Raw genomic sequence first — 23,456 nt, forward strand, 5'->3', positions numbered from 1 at the left:
TTATTAACAACACACTTGTACACAGTGACATTTAAACAGTAATACTCACTAGTTAGAACAGACAGATGAACAGGAGCATCCTCTCCTTGTTGTGATCCACCCTCTGTAAGGAACTGTTGACAAGTGTAGAGTCCAGCATCCTCAGCTCTGACATCACTAACATGTAGAGAACAGTTAGACCCCACACTCAGTCTGTCTGCTATCTCTGTCTTCTCAACTTTGATCTTCCCAAATGCAACTACTTCAATAGCACCAGTAGATGCATCTCTGTTATCGTTCCATGTAGTTGAGGAACAGTCTGGATTAACCACATTGTTACACGGCAGACTGACATCATCTCCCACTCTGGAGAACATGGAGAGAGTTTCTCCACTGACACCTGGAAGGAGTATGACATCAGATAATTATTAACTGGTAATACAGATTACATTATATTTCATAGGTATTCTTATTGATATTCTTCAGTGTGAATAATAGTGTAATATACTGTTTATTATACAATAGTGAAGATAAGAGTAAACAGATACACAACAGAAATGTCATCATTATATTAGTAAAATGTAAACTGAACTAGTTTGGCCGTGTGAAATAAATGTGTTTTATGATCTCTAATGACATATATTTACTCTCTCTCCTCTGTCTTACCTGTTAGCAGGTACAAAACGGTCACAAGCAGTCCCCAAAATGAATGATGGACGTCAGCCATGATCCTCTCTCTCTCTCCTCTGTTTCTGTCTCTCCTCTGTCAGAGTGTCTCAGCACTACAAGTTTCTCCTCTGTCAGAGTGTCTCAGCACTACAAGTTTCTCCTCTGTCAGAGTGTCTCAGCACTACAAGTTTCTCCTCTGTCAGAGTGTCTCAGCACTATGAGTTTCTCACCATACAGCAGCATCTCTACTCACCACTATAGCATCACTTCCTCAACGTGGTCATGTTCTTTATCTAGTTTCTGACACCTTGGTGAGAATCCTCCAGCTCACCAGCAGTTGAAGGCCTTCTTCACATGTATGAGAGTCTGTATTAGTGATGCAGGGATATGGCATTAATGTGCTCATATTCAAGTGGTGGTCAGTTTACTTGGATGACTGTCATTCATATTCCAGTCACCCAGCTCAGTGTAACATTGATACGTTTAGGCTACTACATGATACTAGAATGAATAAACCCCTGATCACATGCAAATACAGGTCAATTTCCTCGTAGCCATAAACAAACAGCATGATCACTTTGCTTGATAATTCCTTCTCACATCAACACTCTCCTCCTCTCACCTTTTCCCTTCATTTGTGGGATCCAGTGCAGAACACATCAGCTGTCTGTGACCAGGCGACTAAACCTTTCCAAGCCAAACCTTCATATCATAACCGCTAACCGCTACACACAGCCTACATCATTGTCATTATATTAGCTAAGGTCAGTCAACATAGCTACTAGAACTAACGCGTTAATAAACCCTCTACAATAATGCAGTAGAGTGTACAGTTAGCAAGCTGGCCCCAGTGGCAATAAATTAATAAAATAAAAAGCTTACCTTGACTTGGAAAAGTTGGACCGCCATAGCCTGCTAGCTAACATAGCATCCCTCTTTTTGAGCCAGGTGTTTGAGTAGAGCTACACTAGCCTACTCAAACATACAACTAAACACAACCCTGCCAAGAGGCACTGCTTCTTGACACAATGTGCACCAATGTGTCTGAGGAATCACTGTGCACATGGCGACCGTGTCAGCGTGCATTGCTCCCGGCTCGCCACAGGAGTAGCTAGATTGAGATGAGACAAGGACAACCAGGCACACCACACCCTCCCCTAACTATCTAAATAGTTTACAGGACGGAAATATGTCAAGTGACATAGTCAACACGTCAACATGACATATCAGTGGAATCAAGTCTCTTGTCTCTCCAGGATTGGAAGTCATTCAGAGACTCTGCTGCCACATCATTGGCACTTCCTACAACTTCCTCCCAAGACCTTCAGAGTGCTCCTGTACCACCACCAGTCCTCTGAACTAGTGTCTAACCCCAAAACAGAGACAGTATGATCTGAGTTCAATGTAACAAGCTGTACCACCACCAGTCCTCTGAACTAGTGTCTAACCCCAACACAGAGACAGTATGATCTGAGTTCAATGTAACAAGCTGCACCACCACCAGTCCCCTTTTCCACCAAAATTTGCAAATAAATTCATTAAAAATCCTAAAATGTGATTTTCTGGAATTTTCTTTCTCATTCTGTCTGTCATAGTTGAAGTGCACCTATGATGAAAATTACAGGCCTCTCTCATCTATTTAAGTGGGAGAACTTGCACAATTGGTGGCTGACTAAATACTTGTTTGCCCCACTGTATGTATGTCTGCAACTGGTTCTCTTTGTGGTTATTTCAGCTCAAACCACTTCTGTTTTTCTGTTGCTGAGCAGAGAAAGAAATAGAGAAGGAGAGAGGAGAAGAGAGCAGGGCAGATGAGAAGAGAGTACAGAGGAGAGTACAGAGGAGAGTACAGAGGAGAGTAGAGGAGAGGAGAGGAGAGGAGAGGAGAGGAGAGGAGAGGAGAGGAGAGAGCAGAGCAGAGTAAAAGAGAGAGCAGAGTAGAGGAGAGAGAGGAGAGAAAAGGAGAGGAGAGTAGAGGAGAGAGGAGAGAAGAGGAGAAATTAGTAGAGGAGAGATAAGAGAAGAGGAGAGAGGAGAGAGAAGAGTAGAGAGGAGAAGAGAGAGGAGAGTAGAGGAGAGAAGAGAGAAGAGTAGAGCAGGAGAGAGGAGAGCAGAGGAGAATAGAGTAGAGGAGAGGAGAGCCGAGGAGAGAGGAGAGGAGGGTAGAGGAGAGGAGAAGAGGGGAGAGGGGAGAAGGGAGAGTGTAGAGAGGAGAGGAGAGTAGGAGAGAGGAAAGGAGAGTGGAGAGTATAACAGAGTAGTGGAGAGAGGAGGAGTGAGAAGGAGAGATGAGGGTAGAGGAGAGTAGTGGAGAGGAGAGAGGAGAGTTTAGGAGAGAGGAGGAGATGGGAGAGAGGAGAGTGGAGAGGAGAGTGGAGAGGAGGAGAGGAGAGGAGAGGAGAGGAGAGAGAGTAGAGGAGAAGAGAGGAGAGGAGAGGAGAGGAGAGGAGAGGAGAGGAGAGAGAGCAGAGGAGAGGAGAGGAGAGGAGGAGAGGGGAGGAGAGGAGAGGAGAGGAGTGGAGAGGAAAGGAGAGTAGAGGAGAAGAGAGTGGTGAAGAGAGAAGAGGAGAGAGGAGAGGAGAGGAGAGGAGAGGAGAGGAGAGGAGAGGAAATGAGAGAGGAGAGCAAAGGAGAGAGGAGAGCAGAGGAGAGAGGAGAGTAGAGGAGACAGGAGAGAAGAGGAGAGGAGAGAGGAGAGAAGAGGAGGGAGAGAAAGAGAGAGAGGAGAGGAGAGAGGAGGAGAGAGATGAGGAGAGGGGAGAGTTGAGGAGAGAGGAGAGGAGAGAGGAAATTAGAGGAGGAGATGAAAGAGGAGAGTAGAGGAGAGAGGAGAGTAGAGGAGAGCGAAGGAGAGAGGAGAGCAGAGGAGAGAGGAGAGCAGAGGAGAGAGGAGATCAGAGGAGAGACGACAGTAGAGGAAAGAGGAGGAGAGAGAGGAGAGAAGTGGAGAGGGGAGAGGAGGAGAGGAGAGAAGTGGAGAGGAGAAAGGGGAGAGGAGAGAAGTGGAGAGGGGAGAGGAGGAGAGGAGAGTAGAGTAGAAGAGAGGAGATGAGAGAAGAGGAAAGAAGAGAAAAGAGTAGAGTTGAAGAGAGAGGAGAGGAGGAGAGAGGAGAGTAGAGAAGAGAGCAAAAGAGAGAGGAGAGCAAAGAAGAGGAGAGAGGAGAGTAGAGAGGATAGATGAGAGCAGAGGAGAGAGGAGAGTAGAGAAGAGAATTAGAGAGAAGAGGAGAGAGGAGAGTAGAGGAGAAAGGAGAGTAGAGGAGAAAGGAGAGCGGAGAGTAGAGGAGAGAGTACAGAGTAGAATAGAGTGGAGTGGAGTGGAGTGGAGTGGAGAGGAGAGGAGAGGAGAGGAGAGGAGAGGAGAGGAGAGGAGAGGAAAGGAGAGGAGAGGAGAGGAGAGGAGAGGAGAGGAGAGGAGAGGAGAGGAGAGGAGAGGAGAGGGGAGTGGAGTGGAGTGGAGTGGAGTGGAGTGGAGTGGAGCGGAGCGGAGAGGAGAGGAAAGGAGAGTAGAGGGGAGTGGTGGAGGAGAGAGGAGAGTGGAGGAGAGAGGAGAGTAGAGGAGAGAGGAGAGTAGAGGAGACAGGATGGAAGAGGAGAGGGAAGAGTAGAGGAAAGCAGAGGAGAGGAGAGGAGAGAAGAGGGGAGAGGAGAGTAGAGAGTAGAATGGAGGAGAGGGGAGAGTAGAGTAGGAGAGAGGAGATGAGAGAGGAGAGTAGGTGAGAGAGGAGACAGGATGGAAGATGAGAGAGAAGAGTAGAGGAAAGAGGAGGAGAGAGAGGAGAGTAGAGGAAAGCAGAGGAGAGGAGAGATGAGAGGAGAATAGAGAGGAGAATGGAGGAGAGGTGAGAGTAGAGTAGGAGAGAGGAGAGAGGATAGAGGAGAGGAGAGGAGAGAAGAGAGCAGAGGAGAGCACAGGAGAGAGGAGAGCAAAGGAGAGAGGAGAGAGGATAGATGAGAGCAGAGAGAGGAGAGTAGAGGAGGAGAGTAAAGGAGAGAGGAGGAGGGAGAGGAGGAGAAAGTAGAGGAGAAAGGATAGTAGAGGAGAGAGGAGTGTAGAGGAGAGTAGAGGAGAGGAGAGAGGGAGAGAGAGATGAGGAGAGAGGAGAGTTGAGGAGAGTAGAGGAGAGTAGAGGGGAGTGGAGAGCGGAGAGTTGCGGAGAGTATAGGAGAGAGGAGAGGAGAGTAGAGGAGAGAGGAGAGTAAAGGAGAGAGGAGGAGTGAGAGGAGGAGGGAGAGGAGGAGAAAGTAGAGGAGAGTAGAGGAGAAAGGATAGTAGAGGAGAGAGGAGTGTAGAGGAGATAATTAGAGAGAAGAGAGAAGAGGAGAGTAGAGAGGGGAGTAGAGTAGAGAGAAGAGTAGAGTAGAGAGAAGAGTAGAGTAGAGAGATGAGTAGAGGAGAGAGGGAGAGAGAGGAGAGTAGAGGAAAGCAGAGGAGAGGAGAGAGGAGAGAAGAGGGGAGAGGAGAATAGAGTGGAGAATGGAGGAGAGGAGAGAGTAGAGTAGCAGAGAGGAGAGGAGAGGATAGAGGAGAGTAGAGGAGAGAGGAGAGTAGAGGAGAGAGGAGAGTAGAGGAGAGAGGAGAGTAGAGGAGAGAGGAGAGTAGAGGAGAGTAGGTGACAGAGGAGACAGGATGGAAGAGGAGAGAGAGGAAAGCAGAGGAGAGGAGAGGAGAATCGAGAGGAGAATGGAGGAGAGGGGAGAGTAGAGGATAGAGGAGAGTAGAGGATAGAGGAGAGTAGAGGATAGAGGAGAGTAGAGGAGAGAGGAGAGTTGTGGAGAGAGGAGAGAGGAGATGAGAGTAGAGGAGAGAGTAGAGGAGAGAAGAGAGCAAAGGAGAGAGGAGAGTAGAGGAGAGAGGATAGATGAGAGCAGAGAGAGGAGAGTAGAGGAGAGAGGAGCGTAAAGGAGAGAGGAGGAGGGAGAGGAGGGAGAGGAGGAGAAAGTAGAGGAGAGTAGAGGAGAAAGGATAGTAGAGGAGAGAGGAGTGTAGAGGAGATAATTAGAGAGAAGAGAGAAGAGGAGAGTAGAGAGAAGAGTAGAGAGGAGATTAGAGGAAAGTGGAGAGAAGAGGAGAGTAGAGGAGAAGAGGAGAGTAGAGGAGAAGAGGGAGAGAGAGGAGAGTAGAGGAGGAGAGATAAGAGATGAGGAGAGCAGAGGAGAGAGGAGAGTAGAGGAGGAGAGAGGAGCAGAGAGTAGAGAAGAGAGGAAAGGAGAGTAGAACAGAGTATAAGAGAGAGTAGGAGAGAGGAGAGGAGAGGAGAGGAGAGCAAAGGAGAGCAAAGGAGAGCAAAGGAGAGAGGAGAGCAGTTGTGGCTGCTTTGCGTGATGTATTGTTGTCTCTACCTTCTTGCCCTTTGTGCTGTTGTCTGTGCACAAAAATGCTTATACCATGTTTTGTGGTCCTACCATGTTGTTTTGCCGTCATGTTGTGTTGCTACCATGTTGTCATGTTGTGTTGCTACCATGTTGTTTTGCCACCATGTTGTCATGTTGTGTTGCCACCATGTTGTCATGTTGTGTTGCTACCATGTTGTCATGTTGTGTTGCCACCATGTTGTCATGTTGTGTTGCCACCATGTTGTCATGTTGTGTTGCTACCATGTTGTCATGTTGTGTTGCCACCATGTTGTCATGTTATGTTGCTACCATGTTGTCATGTTGTGTTGCTACCATGTTGTCATGTTGTTTTACCACCATGTTGTCATGTTGTGTTGCCACCATGTTGTCATGTTGTGTTGCTACCATGTTGTCATGTTGTTTTGCCACCATGTTGTCATGTTGTTTTACCACCATGTTGTCATGTTGTGGTGCTACCATGTTGTCATGTTGTTTTGCCACCATGTTGTGTTGCCACCATGTTGTCATGTTGTGTTGCCACCATATTGTCATGTTGTGTTGCCACCATGTTGTCATGTTGTGTTGCTACCATGTTGTGTTGCCACCATGTTGTCATGTTGTGTTGCCACCATGTTGTCATGTTGTGTTGCCACCATGTTGTCATGTTGTGTTGCCACCATGTTGTCATGTTGTGTTGCCACCATGTTGTCATGTTGTTTTGCTACCATGTTGTGTTGCCACCATGTTGTCATGTTGTGTTGCCACCATATTGTCATGTTGTGTTGCCACCATGTTGTCATGTTGTGTTGCTACCATGTTGTGTTGCCACCATATTGTCATGTTGTGTTGCCACCATGTTGTCATGTTGTGTTGCCACCATGTTGTCATGTTGTGTTGCCACCATGTTGTCATGTTGTTTTGCCACCATGTTGTCATGTTGTGTTGCTACCATGTTGTTTTGCCACCATGTTGTCATGTTGTGTTGCTACCATGTTGTCATGTTGTGTTGCTACCATGTTGTCATGTTGTGTTGCTACCATGCTGTGTTGTTGTCTTAGGTCTCTCTTTATGTAGTGTTGTCTCTTGTCGTGATGAGTGTTTTTTCCTTATATATTTATTACTTATATATTTATTTATTCATTTTTTCATCCCAGCCCGTCCGCACAGGAGGTCTTCTGCCTTTTGGTAGGCCGTCATTGTAAATAAGAATTTATTCCTAACTGACTTGCCTAGTTAAATAAAGGTTAAATAAAATCAATATTCCTATACCAGCTTATAGAAGCAGCACAACTGTGTTTGTAGTGTGGCAAAGAAGGGGGTTGAGTGATAAATGGCAGATATGTGAGAGCAGAACAAATAAACGGGCTCTGCCCGATCACTAAAATGGCCACCCCGATCAGAACTACAGATCACAAAATGGCAGACTGCCAAAACTACAAGTCCCAGAAGCAAGGGGAAACCTCAGAAGGCGGAGCTGACACACGGATAAAGGGTCAAGAAAAACCAGGAAGAGGAAGAGAGGGCTGGAAGGATCTATGAACCGTAGAGAAAGACACAATAGATATTGGCTGGATTTACCGTGTATGAGCTGGACTGTTTTGGACCTACCGAGAACCCGATTCGTGTACAGAACCCTGCTATCCTTGACCTTGCCTACGACCTGGGTGGACCAGGACGGAGAAAAAAACACACAGGTACTGTCCTGTTCGAAAGAACTGTCATTCTGGGGTAATTTGGTGACAGTTTCCCACTTAATTTGTGACAAACGCTCACAACCTTGAAGAGGTTTGCCACAGTAGCTACAAGGTCTAAAAAGGGATAGATCTGAGAATGGTTGTCACGACTTCCACCGAAGTCGACTCCTCTCCTTGATTCGGGCGACGTTCGGCGGTCGACTTCACCGGCCTTCTAGCCATCGCCGCTCCATTTTTCATTGTTCCATTTGTTTTGTCTTGTTCCCCGCACACCTGGTTTACATTCCCTAATTACATTGTGTATATATATTCCTCTGTTCCCCCCATGTTCTTGTGTGGAATTGTTTGTTTGTTACGTGTAGTTGGCATCAGGCTGGTTTGCGCCGGGTCTGTGTTTGGCCCTTGTGTTTTGTTTATTTGTACCGTTCGTGTACTTTGGCCGTTATTTGCTGTTTTCATTGGGTATGAATAAAGTGCGCCTATTATCACCCATCTCTGCTCTCCTGCACCTGACTTGCCTTCAACCAGTAGCGCACATCGTGACAATGGTTATGCGTTTACAAACTAAATATGCTAAACATTTCCTCTAAAGGCTGATATCCCACCTTGGTAATGGAGGGGATTTCAATTGTTAGAGAGGTGAATGTAACTGCAACCAAACATGTACAGTGGGGCAAAAAAGTATTTAGTCAGCCACCAATTGTGCAAGTTCTCCCACTTAAAAAGATGAGAGGCCTGTAATTTTCATCATAGGTACACTTCAACTATGACAGACAAAATGAGAAAAAAATATCCAGAAAATCCCATTGTAGGATTTTTAATGAATTTATTTGCAAATTATGGTGGAAAATAAGTATTTGGTCACCTACAAACAAGCAAGATTTCTGGCTCTCACAGACCTGTAACTTCTTCTTTAAGAGGCTCCTCTGTCCTCCACTCGTTACCTGTATTAATGTCACTGTTCCATCAGGCTTTAGATCTGTCACTGTTCCATCAGGCTTTAGATCTGTCACTGTTCCATCAGGCTTTAGATCTGTCACTGTTGTGGACAGGGAGACAGTGAAAGACAAGGATATATTTCAATTTTACTGTTACAAATACATCATATATACCAAGCTTAATATATTCTACTTTCTATGTTGTTGAGTTGCAAAATGCAAATGCATCTCAATATTTGAACAATGTCGCCTGAGGGGAAGCCTGCCGTTTTATGTGCTCCTAACCAACTGTGTTATTTAGTTTGTTTTTCGCTTTGTTTGTACCTTCTTTATTTCCTTATTTTGTACATAATGTTGCTGGTCCCGTCTCTTATGATCGAAAACGTCTGGACATCAGAACAGTGATTACTCAACTCGAACAGGACAAAGATTTTTTCTTTAACGAGTCCGACGTGAAGGATATACTGCTTTCTCGGGAACGGGCCCAAACTTGTCATTTGCGTGAAGAAAAGACGGAGAAAAATGGGGCGGAGGTCAGGCTGCCTTCTGAGAATTCATAGGTGAGTCAGTAAACCCCCACTGCCATCCGTTCTATTGGCTAACGTGTAATCATTGGAAAACAAAATGGATGATCTACGATCAAGATTATCCTACTAACGGGATATTAAAAAGTAATATTTTATGTTTCACCGAGTCGTGGCTGAACGACGACACGGACAATATACAGCTGGTAGGATTTCCATGCATCGGCAGGACAGAGAAGCTACTTCTGGTAAGACGAGGGGCGGGGTGTGTGTCTATTTGTCAATAACAGCTGGTGTGTGATGTCTAATATTAAAGAAGTCTCGAGGTATTGCTCACCTGAGGTAGAGTAACTCATCAAATCAAATCAAATCAATTTTATTTTATATAGCCCTTCGTACATCAGCTAATATCTCGAAGTGCTGTACAGACACCCAGCCTAAAACCCCAAACAGCTAGTAATGCAGGTGTAGAAGCACGGTGGCTAGGAAAAACTCCCTAGAAAGGCCAAAACCTAGGAAGAAACCTAGAGAGGAACCAGGCTATGAAGGGTGGCCAGTCCTCTTCTGGCTGTGCCGGGTGGAGATTATAACAGAACTATGCCAAGATGTTCAAAAATGTTCATAAGTGACAAGCATGGTCAAATAATAATCATGAATAATTTTCAGTTGGCTTTTCATAGCCGATCATCAAGAGTTGAAAAACAACAGGTCTGGGACAGGTGGCGGTTCCATAACCGCAGGCAGAACAGCTGAAACTGGAATAGCAGCAAGGCCAGGCGGACTGGGGACAGCAAGGAGTCACCACGGCCGGTAGTCCCGACGTATGGTCCTAGGGCTCAGGTCCTCCGAGAGAAAGAAAGAGAGAAGGAGAAAATTAGAGAGAGCCAAGATTTTCAAAATGTTCATAAATGACAAGCATGGTCAAATAATAATCAGGAATAAATCTGTTGGCTTTTCATAGCCGATCATTAAGAGTTGAAAACAGCAGGTCTGGGACAGGTAGGGGTTCCGTAACCGCAGGCAGAACAGTTGAAACTGGAATAGCAGCAAGGCCAGGCGGACTGGGGACAGCAAGGTGTCATCATGCCCGGTAGTCCTGACGTATGGTCCTAGGGCTCAGGTTCTCAGAGAGAAAGAGAGAACGAGAGAATTAGAGAGAGCATACTTAAATTCACACAGGACACTGGATAAGACAGGAGAAGTACTCCAGGTAACCAACTGACCCTAGCCCCCCGACACAAACTACTGCAGCATAAATACTGGAGGCTGAGACAGGAGCGGTCAGGAGACACTGTGGCCCCATCCGAAGAAACCCCCAGACAGGGCCAAACAGGAAGGATATAACCCCACCCACTTTGCCAAAGCACAGCCCCCGCACCACTAGAGGGAAATCCTCAACCACCAACTTACAATCCTGAGACAAGGCCGAGTATAGCCCACAAAGGTCTCCACCACAGCACAAACCAAGGGGGGGGCGCCAACCCAGACAGGAAGATCACGTCAGTAACTCAACCCACTCAAGTGACGCACCCCTCCTAGGGACGGCATGAAAGAGCACCAGCAAGCCAGTGACTCAGCCCCTGTAACAGGGTTAGAGGCAGAGAATCCCAGTGGAGAGAGGGGAACCGGCCTGGCAGAGACAGCAAGGGCGGTTCGTTGCTCCAGAGCCTTTCCGTTCACCTTCACACTCCTAGGCCAGACTACACTCAATCATATGACCTACTGAAGAGATAAGTCTTCAGTAAAGACTTAAAGGTTGAGACCGAGTCTGCGTCTCTCACATGGGTAGGCAGACTGTTCCATAAAAATGGAGATCTATAGGAGAAAGCCCTGCCTCCCGCTGTTTGCTTAGAAATTCTAGGGACAATTAGGAGGCCTGCGTCTTGTGACCGTAGCGTACGTATTGGTATGTACGGCAGGACCAACTCGGAAAGATAGGTAGGAGCAAGCCCATGTAATGCTTTATAGGTTAACAGTAAAACCTTGAAATCAGCCCTTGCCTTAACAGGAAGCCAGTGTAGGGAAGCTAGCACTGGAGTAATATGATCAAATTTCTTGGTTCTAGTCAGGATTCTAGCAGCCGTATTTAGCACTAACTGAAGTTTATTTAGTGCTTTATCCGGGTAGCCGGAAAGTAGAGCATTGCAGTAGTCTAACCTAGAAGTAACAAATGCATGGATTAATTTTTCTGCATCATTTTTGGACAGAAAATTTCTGATTTTTGCAATGTTACGTAGATGGAAAAAAGCTGTCCTTGAAACAGTCTTGATATGTTCGTCAAAAGAGAGATCAGGGTCAAGAGTAACGCCGAGGTCCTTCACAGTTTTATTTGAGACGACTTTACAACCATCAAGATGAATTGTCAGATTTAACAGAAGATCTCTTTGTTTCTTGGGACCTAGAACAAGCATCTCTGTTTTGTCCGAGTTTAAAAGTAGAAAGTTTTCAGCCATCCACTTCCTTATGTCTGAAACACAGGCTTCTAGCGAGGGAAATTTTGGGGCTTCACCATGTTTCATTGAAATGTACAGCTGTGTGTCATCCGCATAGCAGTGAAAGTTAACATTATGTTTTCGAATAACATCCCCAAGAGGTAAAATATATAGTGAAAACAATAGTGGTCCTAAAACGGAACCTTGAGGAACACCGAAATGTACAGTTGATTTGTCAGAGGACAGACCATTCACAGAGACAAACTGATATCTTTCCGACAGGTAAGATCTAAACCAGGCCAGAACTTGTCCGTGTAGACCAATTTGGGTTTCCAGTCTCTCCAAAAGAATATGGTGATCGATGGTGTCAAAGGCAGCACTAAGGTCTAGTAGCACGAGGACAGATGCAGAGCCTCGGTCTGACGCCATTAAAAGGTCATTTACCACCTTCACAAGTGCAGTCTCAGTGCTATGATGGGGTCTAAAACCAGACTGAAGCATTTCGTATACATTGTTTGTCTTCAGAAAGGCAGTGAGTTGCTGCGCAACAGCTTTTTCTAAAATTTTTGAGAGGAATGGAAGATTCGATATAGGCCGATAGTTTTTTATATTTTCCGGGTCAAGGTTTGGCTTTTTCAAGAGAGGCTTTATCACTGCCACTTTTAGTGAGTTTGGTACACATCCGGTGGATAGAGAGCTGTTTATTATGTTCAACATAGGAGGGCCAAGCACAGGAAGCAGCTCCTTCAGCAGTTTAGTAGGAATAGGATCCAGTATGCAGCTTGAAGGTTGAGGCCATGATTATTTTCATCATTGTGTCAAGAGATATAGTACTAAAACACTTAAGTGTCTCTCCCGATCCCAGGCCCTCGCAGAGCTGTGCAGATCCAGGACAGCTAAGCCCTGGAGGAATACGCAGATTCAAAGAGGAGTCCGTAATTTGCTTTCTAATGGTCATGATCTTTTCCTCAAAGAAGTTCATGAATTTATTACTGCTGAAGTGAAAGCCATCCTCTCTTGGGGAATGCTGCTTTTTAGTTAGTTTCGCAACAGTATCAAAAAGAAATTTTGGATTGTTCTTATTTTCCTCGATTAAGTTGGAAAAGTAGGATGATCGAGCAGCAGTGAGGGCTTTTCGGTACTGCACGGTACTGTCTTTCCAAGCTAGTCGGAAGACTTCCAGTTTGGTGTGGCGCCATTTCCGTTCCAATTTCCTGGAAGCTTGCTTCAAAGCTCGGGTATTTTCTGTATACCAGGGAGCTAGTTTCTTATGACAAATGTTTTTCGTTTTTAGGGGTGCAACTGCATCTAGGGTATTGCGCAAGGTTAAATTGAGTTCCTCAGTTAGGTGGTTAACTGATTTTTGTCCTCTGACGTCCTTGGGTAGGCAGAAGGAGTCTGGAAGGGCATCAAGGAATTTTTGTGTTGTCTGAGAATTTATAGCACGACTTTTGATGCTCCTTGGTTGGGGTCTGAGCAGATTATTTGTTGCGATTGCAAACGTAATAAAATGGTGGTCCGATAGTCCAGGATTATGTGGAAAAACATTAAGATCTACAACATTTATTCCATGGGACAAAACTAGGTCCAGAGTATGACTGTGGCAGTGAGTAGGTCCAGAGACATGTTGGACAAAACCCACTGAGTCGATGATGGCTCCGAAAGACTTTTGGAGTGGGTCTGTGGACTTCTCCATGTGAATATTAAAATCACCAAAAATTAGAATATGATCTGCTATGACTACAAGGTCTGATAGGAATTCAGGAAACTCAGAGAGGAACGCTGTATATGGCCCAGGAGGCCTGTAGCTATAAAAAGTGATTGAGTAGGCTGCATAGATTTCATGACTAGAAGCTCAAAAGACGAAAACGCCATTTTTTTTTTTGTAAATTGAAATTTGCTATCGTAAATGTTAGCAACACCTCCGCCTTTGCGGGATGCACGGGGGATATGGTCACTAGTGTAACCAGGAGGTGAGGCCTCATTTAACACAGTAAATTCATCAGGCTTAAGCCATGTTTCAGTCAGGCCAATCACATCAAGATTATGATCAGTGATTAGTTCATTGACTATGACTGCCTTTGAAGTGAGGGATCTAACATTAAGTAACCCTATTTTGAGATGTGAGGTATCACGATCTCTTTCAATAATGGCAGGAATGGAGGAGGTCTTTATCCTAATAAGATTGCTAAGGCGAACACCGCCATGTTTAGTTTTGCCCAACCTAGGTCGAGGCACAGACAGTCTCAATGGGTATGGCTGAGCTGACTACACTGACTGTGCTATTGGCAGACTCCACTAAGCTGGCAGGTTGGCTAACAGCCTGCTGCCTGGCCTGCACCCTATTTCATTGTGGGGCTAGAGGAGTTAGAGCCCTATCTATGTTGGTAGATAAGATAAGAGCACCCCTCCAGCTAGGATGGAGTCCGTCACTCCTCAGCAGGTCAGGCTTGGTCCTGTTTGTGGGTGAGTCCCAGAAAGAGGGCCAATTATCTACAAATTCTATCTTTTGGGAGGGGCAGAAAACAGTTTTCAACCAGCGATTGAGTGCTGAGACTCTGCTGTAGAGCTCGTCACTCCCCCTAACTGGGAGGGGGCCAGAGACAATTACTCGATGCCGACACATCTTTCTAGCTGATTTACACGCTGAAGCTATGTTGCACTTGGTGACCTCTGACTGTTTCATCCTAACATCGTTGGTGCCGACGTGGATAACAATATCTCTATACTCTCTACACTCGCCAGATTTAGCTTTAGCCAGCACCATCTTTAGATTAGCCTTAACGTCGGTAGCCCTGCCCCCTGGTAAACAGTGTATGATCGCTGGGTGATTCGCTTTAAGTCTAATACTGCGGGTAATGGAGTCGCCAATGACTAGGGTTTTCAATTTGTCAGAGCTAATGGTGGGAGCCTTCGGCGTCTCAGACCCCGTAACGGGAGGAGTAGAGACAAGAGAAAACTCAGACTCAGACTCCGACTCGCTACATAATGGGGAGAACCGGTTGAAAGTTTCTGTCGGCTGAATGAGCGACACCGGTTGAGCATTCCAACAGCATTTCCCTCCAGAAGCCATGAGAAAGTTGTCCGGCTGCGGGGACTGTGCGGGGGGGATTTATACTAACGTTACTATCTGTACTTACTGGTGGCACAGACGCTGTTTCTTCCTTTCCTACACTGAAATTACCCTTGCCTAACGATTGCGTCTGAAGCTGGGCCTGTAGCACAGCTATTCTCGCCGTAAGGCGATCGTTCTCCTGTATATTATGAGTACAGCGACTGCAATTAAAAGACATCATGTTAAATGTTAGTACTTAGCTTCGGCTGTTGAAGGTGTTGACGAACCATGTCCAGATAAAGCGTCCGGAGTGAAAAAGTTGAATGAGGGAAAAAAGTTGCGATGGAAAAACTAAAAATATAAACGGTAATAAAAAAATAAAAAAATAAAAAGTAAAGTTGGCAGCAAAACGCACAGCAACACGTCTGCAGACTCAACAGGTAGTGACGCAGGTAGTGACGCATGATAAGCTCTAGACCACACTATCTACCAAGATTATTCATTGCCATCTATTTAGCACCACAAACCGATGCTTTACTAATACGGCACTCAACCAGCTGTATAAGGCTATAAACAAACAAGAAAATGCTAATCAAGAAAAGGCGCTTCTAGTGGCCAGGGACTTTAATGCAGACAAACTTAAATCTGTTTTACCTCATTTCTTGCAGCATGTCACATGTGCAACCAGAGGAAAATAAACTCTAGACCACCTTTACTCCACACACAGAGACGCATACAAAGCTATACCTCGTCCTCCATTTGGCAAATCTGACCATAATTCTATCCTCCTGGTTCCTACTTACAAGCTAAACTAAAGCAGGAAGTACCAGTGACTCGCTCAATACAGAAGTGGTCAGATGACGCGAATGCTATGCTACAGGACTGTTTTGCTAGCACAGACTGGAATATGTTCCGGGATTCATCCAATGGCATTGAGGAGTATACCACCTCAGTCATCGTCTTCATCAATAAGTGCATCGATGACATCGTCCCCACAGTGACCGTGCGTACATATCCCAACCAGAAGCCATGGATTACAGGCAAAATCAGCATCGAGCTCAAGGCCAGAGCTGTCGCTTTCAAGGAGCGGGACACCAATCCGGACACTTATAAGAAATCCCGCTACGCCCTCAGACGAACCATCAAACAGGCAAAGCGTCCATACAGGATTAAGATTGAATCCTACTACACCGGCTCTGACACTCGTCTGAAAACTATTACGGACTACGAAGGGAAACCCAGCTGTGAGCTGTCTAATGACGCGAGCCTAGCAGACGAGCTAAATGCCTTTTATGCTCAGTTCGAGGCAAGCAACACTGAAGCATGCATAAGAGCACCAGAATTCCGGACAACTGTATGATAACAACTCTTGGTAGCCGATGTAAACAACCCCTTTAAACAGTTCAACATTCACAAAGCCGTGGGGCCAGACATATTACCAGGACGTGTACTCAAAGCATGCGCTGACCGTCTGGCAAGTGTCTTCACTGACATATTCAACCTCTCCTTGACTGAGTCTGTAATACTAACATGTTTCAAGCAGACCACCCTAGTTCCTGTGCTCAAGGAAGCAAAGGTAACTGCCTAAATGATTACCGCCCTGTAGCACTCACGCCGGTAGCCATGAAGTGCTTTGAAAGGCTGGTCATGGCTCACAAATAGATTGCGATGTCTTGCCAAGGCTGGATTGCAGCATCTACTCATAGGCACTATCCCACTACTGGAGGGCACCAGGGCTTTGGCCTGCTTCGTTTCCGACCTGGGACAGCACACCCCTCCTTAGACAACCTGGTGGCCCCGGTCTCCCCCAGGAGAACCATATCGATACCAAACTCAGTGAGGATACCTGTTCAACATAACGCACAACAGCCCAGAGCTCCTCAGCTCACTCGATTCACCAACCTCAACCTCCCAGGGACTTGGTTACTGTCACACACCACCGTACCCGGAGAGAAACCCAGCTGCAGCTCAAACTGATAAAGGGAGTGTGTGACGTCATTTGGAAAGAAGCTGTCGGCTGCAGTCCATTTTTTGCGTTGTGGGAAGAACAATAACGTGTTGCTGACTAGCTTGTAAGACATTAAATTAGGCCAATGCATCCATGCTTTACCATACATTGTAGAAGTGTACAGAAAACGCCTGTATCTGTCAGGACCCGGTGCGAGAAACAGTGACTAATAATCGTCAGAACCCAGAAGATGAGGCAGACACAGCAGTACTAGCGATAGTGGTTTAATAAAGAACAAAATCTCCAGGCAAAGAAACTAAAACCACAATGTCCAAAAATCAAGCCAAAAGGCACAAAAATGGAAATCCTCCAAAATACTAAAGAAACTCCACAAAGTGGTAAAAAACAGCAGGGAAAAACAAACCTCAAAAGACTACTCAAATAATACACAAAACTAAACCAGAGAACCTCTGGAAAATCCAACAAGAGAAAACACTGAATAAAACAAGGCTTGGGCTGGGGCTGGGTGCTAACTTACAAACACTGAGCAAGGAACTAAGGAACACACAGGGTTTAAATACTAACAAGGGAATGACTTACAGGTGCAAACAATAATTGGAGCAAGAAAAAACAAAAGGTACAAAAAAGGTGCAAGGGGGACATCTAGTGAACAAAACCTGAACAGCCAAAACCTGACAGTATCGAACAACGAGTTTTAAATATAGTATTTGTTTATTGAAAAACTGTTTCAGAAATATATTAAAATGTTTAGAAAAAGCATTGTGCTCCTTTTAAGTCTGTCTAGGCAAAGAAATGCTTATTAAACGAAACCAATGAACTTCATTCATAGAAAAAATAAAATAATACGTATCATAGACATCAACCTTTGTTTCATTGATATCTTCACTCCTACTGCATGCAAGAAAATGAAGGTGTTTAAAAATATACTAAAAGATGAGAATACAACTAATTAATACATCTTCCAAACAATGTGATATCTTAGATGAACATCAATTATAAAAACATTTATACTGTCCTCTGTTACTGAATCAATAAAGCTACAGACAGTTTGAAAGTCTTAGTCCAGCACAGGGAGAAGAGGCCCACGAGATGGTCGACGGAAAGTACCTCGTTCTGGCCAACCCATCGTTGCACTTCTTGGGGTAGACCTCGCTGAAACTGGTTGAGTACGAGGGTCTCGACAATCTCGGCGGAGGAACGGGTCTCCGGTCGCAACCATTTCCGTGCCAGGTGAATCAAGTCGAACATCTGTGTTCGGGGAGGTTGTCCAGATCGGTAGGACCACTGGTGGAGCGGTGTGCCCTCACGGTATCGGTCACTCCCAGTCTAGCCAGAATCTCTCCCTTTAGTTTATCGTAATCCTGTGCATCTTTCAACTCCAGGTCGAAATACGCTTTTTGAGCGTCCCCTGCCAGGTATGGTGCCAGAAGCCCTGCCCATTCTTCTTTCGGCCACTTCTCCCTCTCTGCAGTCCTTTCGAAGGTGGTAAGATATGCTTCCACATCATCCTGTGCTGTCATTTTTTGAAGAAAAAATGCCTCTGGCCTCTGGGTATTTGCAGCTGGTAATTGAGACCCAATTTGGTCCGCTAGCCCCTTTAGGCCTTCTCTTAACTCCCGGGTGTTTCTCTCTTGCTCTTCTCTGAGCAGCTGGTTGGTGAGGTGCTGGACCTGTAACGTGTCCTGGTACATTCGCATTGCATCCTGATGAGCTATTTGTTGAGCTTTAGTTGCCTCTTGTTGGGTGGCCGCCGCTTGTAACAGGGCCTGTATGGCTCCCTCCATACTCATTATCCTGAGAAACTGTCCTAACCAAACAAAGCCACAAAAAAAAACCTGACTCCCCTTTGGAGTGCTAACTGAACTTTTATTTCCTACCTAACCAGCGGAATGGTTAGTCCATATGCCCACATTCTCCACCACGTGTGGCAAACCTCTTCAAGGTTATGAGCGTTTGTCACAAATTAAGTGGGAAACTGTCACCAAATTACCCCAGAATGACAGTTCTTTCGAACAGGACAGTACCTGTGTGTTTGTTTCTCCGTCCTGGTCCACCCAGGTCGTAGGCAAGGTCAAGGATAGCAGGGTTCGGTACACGAATCGGGTTCTCGGTAGGTCCAGGTCCAAACGCCAACAGGTAAGTCCAAAACAGTCCAGCTCATACACGGTAAATCCAGCCAATATCTATTGTGTCTTTCTCTACGGTTCATAGATCCTTCCAGCCCTCTCTTCCTCTTCCTGGTTTTTCTTGACCCTTTATCCGTGTGTCAGCTGGTGGCAAAACAACATGACAACATGGTGGCAACACAACATGGTAGCAACACAACATGACAACATGGTGGCAAAACAACATGGTAGCAACACAACATGACAACATGGTAGCAACACAACATGACAACATGGTGGCAAAACAACATGGTAGCAACACAACATGACAACATGGTGGCAAAACAACATGGTAGCACCACAAAACATGGTATAAGCATTTTTGTGCACAGACAACAGCACAAAGGGCAAGAAGGTAGAGACAACAATACATCACGCAAAGCAGCTACAACTGCTCTCCTCTCTCCTTTGCTCTCCTTTGCTCTCCTTTGCTCTCCTTTGCTCTCCTCTCCTCTCCTCTCCTCTCCTATCCTCTTCTCTCGCCTCCTCTCTCCTACTCTCTCTTATACTCTGTTCTACTCTCCTTTCCTCTCTTCTCTACTCTCTGCTCCTCTCTCCTCCTCTACTCTCCTCTCTCCTCTACTCTCCTCATCTCTTATCTCTCCTCCTCTACTCTCCTCTCTCTCCCTCTTCTCCTCTACTCTCCTCTTCTCTCCACTTTCCTCTAATCTCCTCTACTCTCCTCTCTCCTCTTCTCTTCTCTCTTCTCTCTAATTATCTCCTCTACACTCCTCTCTCCTCTTCTCTCCGCTTTCCTCTCCCCTCTCCTCTACTCTTCTCTCTACTCTCCTCTTCTCTCTTCTCTCTAATTATCTCCTCTACACTCCTCTCTCCTCTACTATCCTTTCTCCTCTACTCTCCTCTACTTTCTCCTCCTCTCCCTCCTCCTCTCTCCTTTACTCTCCTCTCTCCTCTCCTCTCCTCTCCTCTCTCCTATACTCTCCGCAACTCTCCGCTCTCCACTCCCCTCTACTCCCCTCTACTCTCCTCAACTCTCCTCTCTCCTCATCTCTCTCTCCCTCTCTCCTCTCCTCTACTCTCCTCTACACTCCTCTCTCCTCTACTATCCTTTCTCCTCTACTTTCTCCTCCTCTCCCTCCTCCTCTCTCCTTTACTCTCCTCTCTCCTCTACTCTCCTCTCTCTGCTCTCATCCATCCTCTCTCCTCTCTCCTTTGCTCTCCTCTCTCCTTTGCTCTCCTCTCTCCTTTGCTCTCTTCTCTCCTCTCCTCTATCCTCTCTCCACAACTCTCCTCTCTCCTCTACTCTCCTCTATCCTCTCTCCTCTACTCTCCTCTCTCCTACTCTACTCTCACCTCTCCTCCATTCTCCTCTCTATTCTCCTCTCATCTCTCCTCTCCTCTGCTTTCCTCTACTCTCCTCTCTCTCCTCCTCTTTCCTCTACTCTTCTCTCTCATCTTCCATCCTGTCTCCTCGCTCACCTACTCTCCTCTACTCTCCTCTCTCCTCAACTCTCCTCTCTCCTCTACTGTCCTCTCTCCTCTATCCTCTCTCCTCTACTCTCCTCTCCTCTCTCATCTCCTCTCTCCTACTCTACTCTCCCCTCTCCTCCATTCTACTCTCTACTCTCCTCTCCCCTCTTCTCTTATCTCCTCTCTCCTCTCCTCTCCTCTGCTTTCCTCTACTCTTCCCTCTACTCTTCCCTCTCATCTACTCTCCTCTCTCCTCTCCTCTCTCCTCTACTCTCCTCTCTCCTCCACCACTCCCCTCTACTCTCCTTTCCTCTCCTCTCCTCTACTCTCCTCTCTCCTCTACTCTCCTCTCTCCTCTCCTCTCCTCTGCTCTCCTCTACTCTACTCTCCCCCTCCTCTACTCTACCCTCCTCTCTCCTCTACTCTCTCTACTCTCCTCTCTCTACTCTCCTCTCTCTACTCTCCTCTCTCTACTCTCCTCTGCTCTCCTCTCTATTCCCCTCTCCCCTCCTTTCTCCTCTACTTTCTCCTCCTCTCCCTCCTCCTCTCTCCTTTACTCTCCTCTCTCCTCTACTCTCCTCTCTCTGCTCTCATCCATCCTCTCTCCTCTCTCCTTTGCTCTTCTCTCTCCTTTGCTCTCCTCTCTCCTTTGCTCTCTTCTCTCCTCTCCTCTCCTCTATCCTCTCTCCACAACTCTCCTCTCTCCTCTACTCTCCTCTATCCTCTCTCCTCTACTCTCCTCTCTCCTACTCTACTCTCACCTCTCCTCCATTCTCCTCTCTATTCTCCTCTCATCTCTCCTCTCCTCTGCTTTCCTCTACTCTCCTCTCTCTCCTCCTCTTTCCTCTACTCTTCTCTCTCATCTTCCATCCTGTCTCCTCGCTCACCTACTCTCCTCTACTCTCCTCTCTCCTCAACTCTCCTCTCTCCTCTACTGTCCTCTCTCTTCTATCCTCTCTCCTCTACTCTCCTCTCCTCTCTCATCTCCTCTCTCCTACTCTACTCTCCCCTCTCCTCCATTCTACTCTCTACTCTCCTCTCCCCTCTTCTCTTATCTCCTCTCTCCTCTCCTCTCCTCTGCTTTCCTCTACTCTTCCCTCTACTCTTCCCTCTCCTCTACTCTCCTCTCTCCTCTCCTCTCTCCTCTACTCTCCTCTCTCCTCCACCACTCCCCTCTACTCTCCTTTCCTCTCCTCTCCTCTACTCTCCTCTCTCCTCTACTCTCCTCTCTCCTCTCCTCTCCTCTGCTCTCCTCTACTCTACTCTCCCCCTCCTCTACTCTACCCTCCTCTCTCCTCTACTCTCTCTACTCTCCTCTCTCTACTCTCCTCTCTCTACTCTCCTCTCTCTACTCTCCTCTGCTCTCCTCTCTATTCCCCTCTCCCCTCCCCTCCCCTCTCCTCTCCTCTCCTCTCCTCTCCTCTCCTCTCCTCTCCACTCCACTCCACTCCACTCCACTCCACTCCACTCTACTCTACTCTACTCTACTCTACTCTACTCTACTCTACTCTACTCTACACTCTACTCTACTCTACCCTCTTTCCTCTTCTCTTCTCTCTTCTCTCTAATTATCTCCTCTACACTCCTCTCTCCTCTTCTCTCCGCTTTCCTCTCCCCTCTCCTCTACTCTTCTCTCTACTCTCCTCTTCTCTCTTCTCTCTCATTATCTCCTCTACACTCCTCTCTCCTCTACTATCCTTTCTCCTCTACTCTCCTCTACTTTCTCCTCCTCTCCCTCCTCCTCTCTCCTTTACTCTCCTCTCTCCTCTCCTCTCCTCTCCTCTCTCCTATACTCTCCGCAACTCTCCGCTCTCCACTCCCCTCTACTCCCCTCTACTCTCCCTCAACTCTCCTCTCTCCTCATCTCTCTCTCCCTCTCTCCTCTCCTCTACTCTCCTCTACACTCCTCTCTCCTCTACTATCCTTTCTCCTCTACTTTCTCCTCCTCTCCCTCCTCCTCTCTCCTTTACTCTCCTCTCTCCTCTACTCTCCTCTCTCTGCTCTCATCCATCCTCTCTCCTCTCTCCTTTGCTCTTCTCTCTCCTTTGCTCTCCTCTCTCCTTTGCTCTCTTCTCTCCTCTCCTCTCCTCTATCCTCTCTCCACAACTCTCCTCTCTCCTCTACTCTCCTCTATCCTCTCTCCTCTACTCTCCTCTCTCCTACTCTACTCTCACCTCTCCTCCATTCTCCTCTCTATTCTCCTCTCATCTCTCCTCTCCTCTGCTTTCCTCTACTCTCCTCTCTCTCCTCCTCTTTCCTATACTCTTCTCTCTCATCTTCCATCCTGTCTCCTCGCTCACCTACTCTCCTCTACTCTCCTCTCTCCTCAACTCTCCTCTCTCCTCTACTGTCCTCTCTCCTCTATCCTCTCTCCTCTACTCTCCTCTCCTCTCTCATCTCCTCTCTCATACTCTACTCTCCCCTCTCCTCCATTCTACTCTCTACTCTCCTCTCCCCTCTTCTCTTCTCTCCTCTCTCCTCTCCTCTCCTCTGCTTTCCTCTACTCTTCCCTCTACTCTTCCCTCTCCTCTACTCTCCTCTCTCCTCTCCTCTCTCCTCTACTCTCCTCTCTCCTCCACCACTCCCCTCTACTCTCCTTTCCTCTCCTCTCCTCTACTCTCCTCTCTCCTCTACTCTCCTCTCTCCTCTCCTCTCCCTCTGCTCTCCTCTACTCTACTCTCCCCCTCCTCTACTCTACCCTCCTCTCTCCTCTCCTCTCTCTACTCTCCTCTCTCTACTCTCCTCTCTCTACTCTCCTCTGCTCTCCTCTCTATTCCCCTCTCCTCTCCTCCCCTCCCCTCTCCTCTCCTCTCCTCTCCTCTCCTCTCCTCTCCTCTCCTCTCCTCTCCTCTCCTCTCCTCTCCTCTCCTCTCCTCTCCACTCCACTCCACTCCACTCCACTCCACTCCACTCCACTCTACTCTACTCTACTCTACTCTACACTCTACTCTACTCTACTCTACTCTACTCTACTCTGTACTCTCTCCTCTACTCTCCGCTCTCCTTTACTCTCCTTTCTCCTCTACTCTCCTTTCTCCTCTACTCTCCTCTCTCCTCTTCTCTTTAATTCTCTTCTCTACACTCCTCTCTCCTCTACTCTCCTCTCTCCTCATCTATCCTCTCTCCTCTCCTCTCCCCTCTCCTTTGCTCTCCTCTCTCCTTTGCTCTCTTCTCTACTCTCCTCTCTCCTCCTCTCCTCTCTCTTCAACTCTACTCTTTTCTCTTCTTTCCTCTTCTCTCATCTCCTCTGTTCTACTCTACTC

At 46.8% G+C, this 23,456-nt stretch overlaps 1 protein-coding gene across 1 annotated transcript in view; it reads right to left on the reverse strand.

The window, feature by feature from the left end:
• Nucleotides 1-962, reverse strand: part of LOC139582224 (uncharacterized) — a 31,358-nt gene extending 30,396 nt beyond the window's left edge. Inside the window, exons 1-2 of the mRNA XM_071412192.1 lie at nt 646-962; nt 50-379 (exon numbers count right to left, since the gene is read on the reverse strand). Coding sequence (XP_071268293.1) covers nt 50-379; nt 646-706 — 391 coding nt within the window. The 5' untranslated portion in view covers nt 707-962. The remainder of the gene's footprint in view (nt 1-49; nt 380-645) is intronic.
• Nucleotides 963-23,456: the final 22,494 nt, after the last annotated feature.

This window comes from Salvelinus alpinus, chromosome 8 (genome assembly GCF_045679555.1).
Source record: "Salvelinus alpinus chromosome 8, SLU_Salpinus.1, whole genome shotgun sequence".
Lineage (NCBI taxonomy): Eukaryota > Metazoa > Chordata > Actinopteri > Salmoniformes > Salmonidae > Salvelinus > Salvelinus alpinus.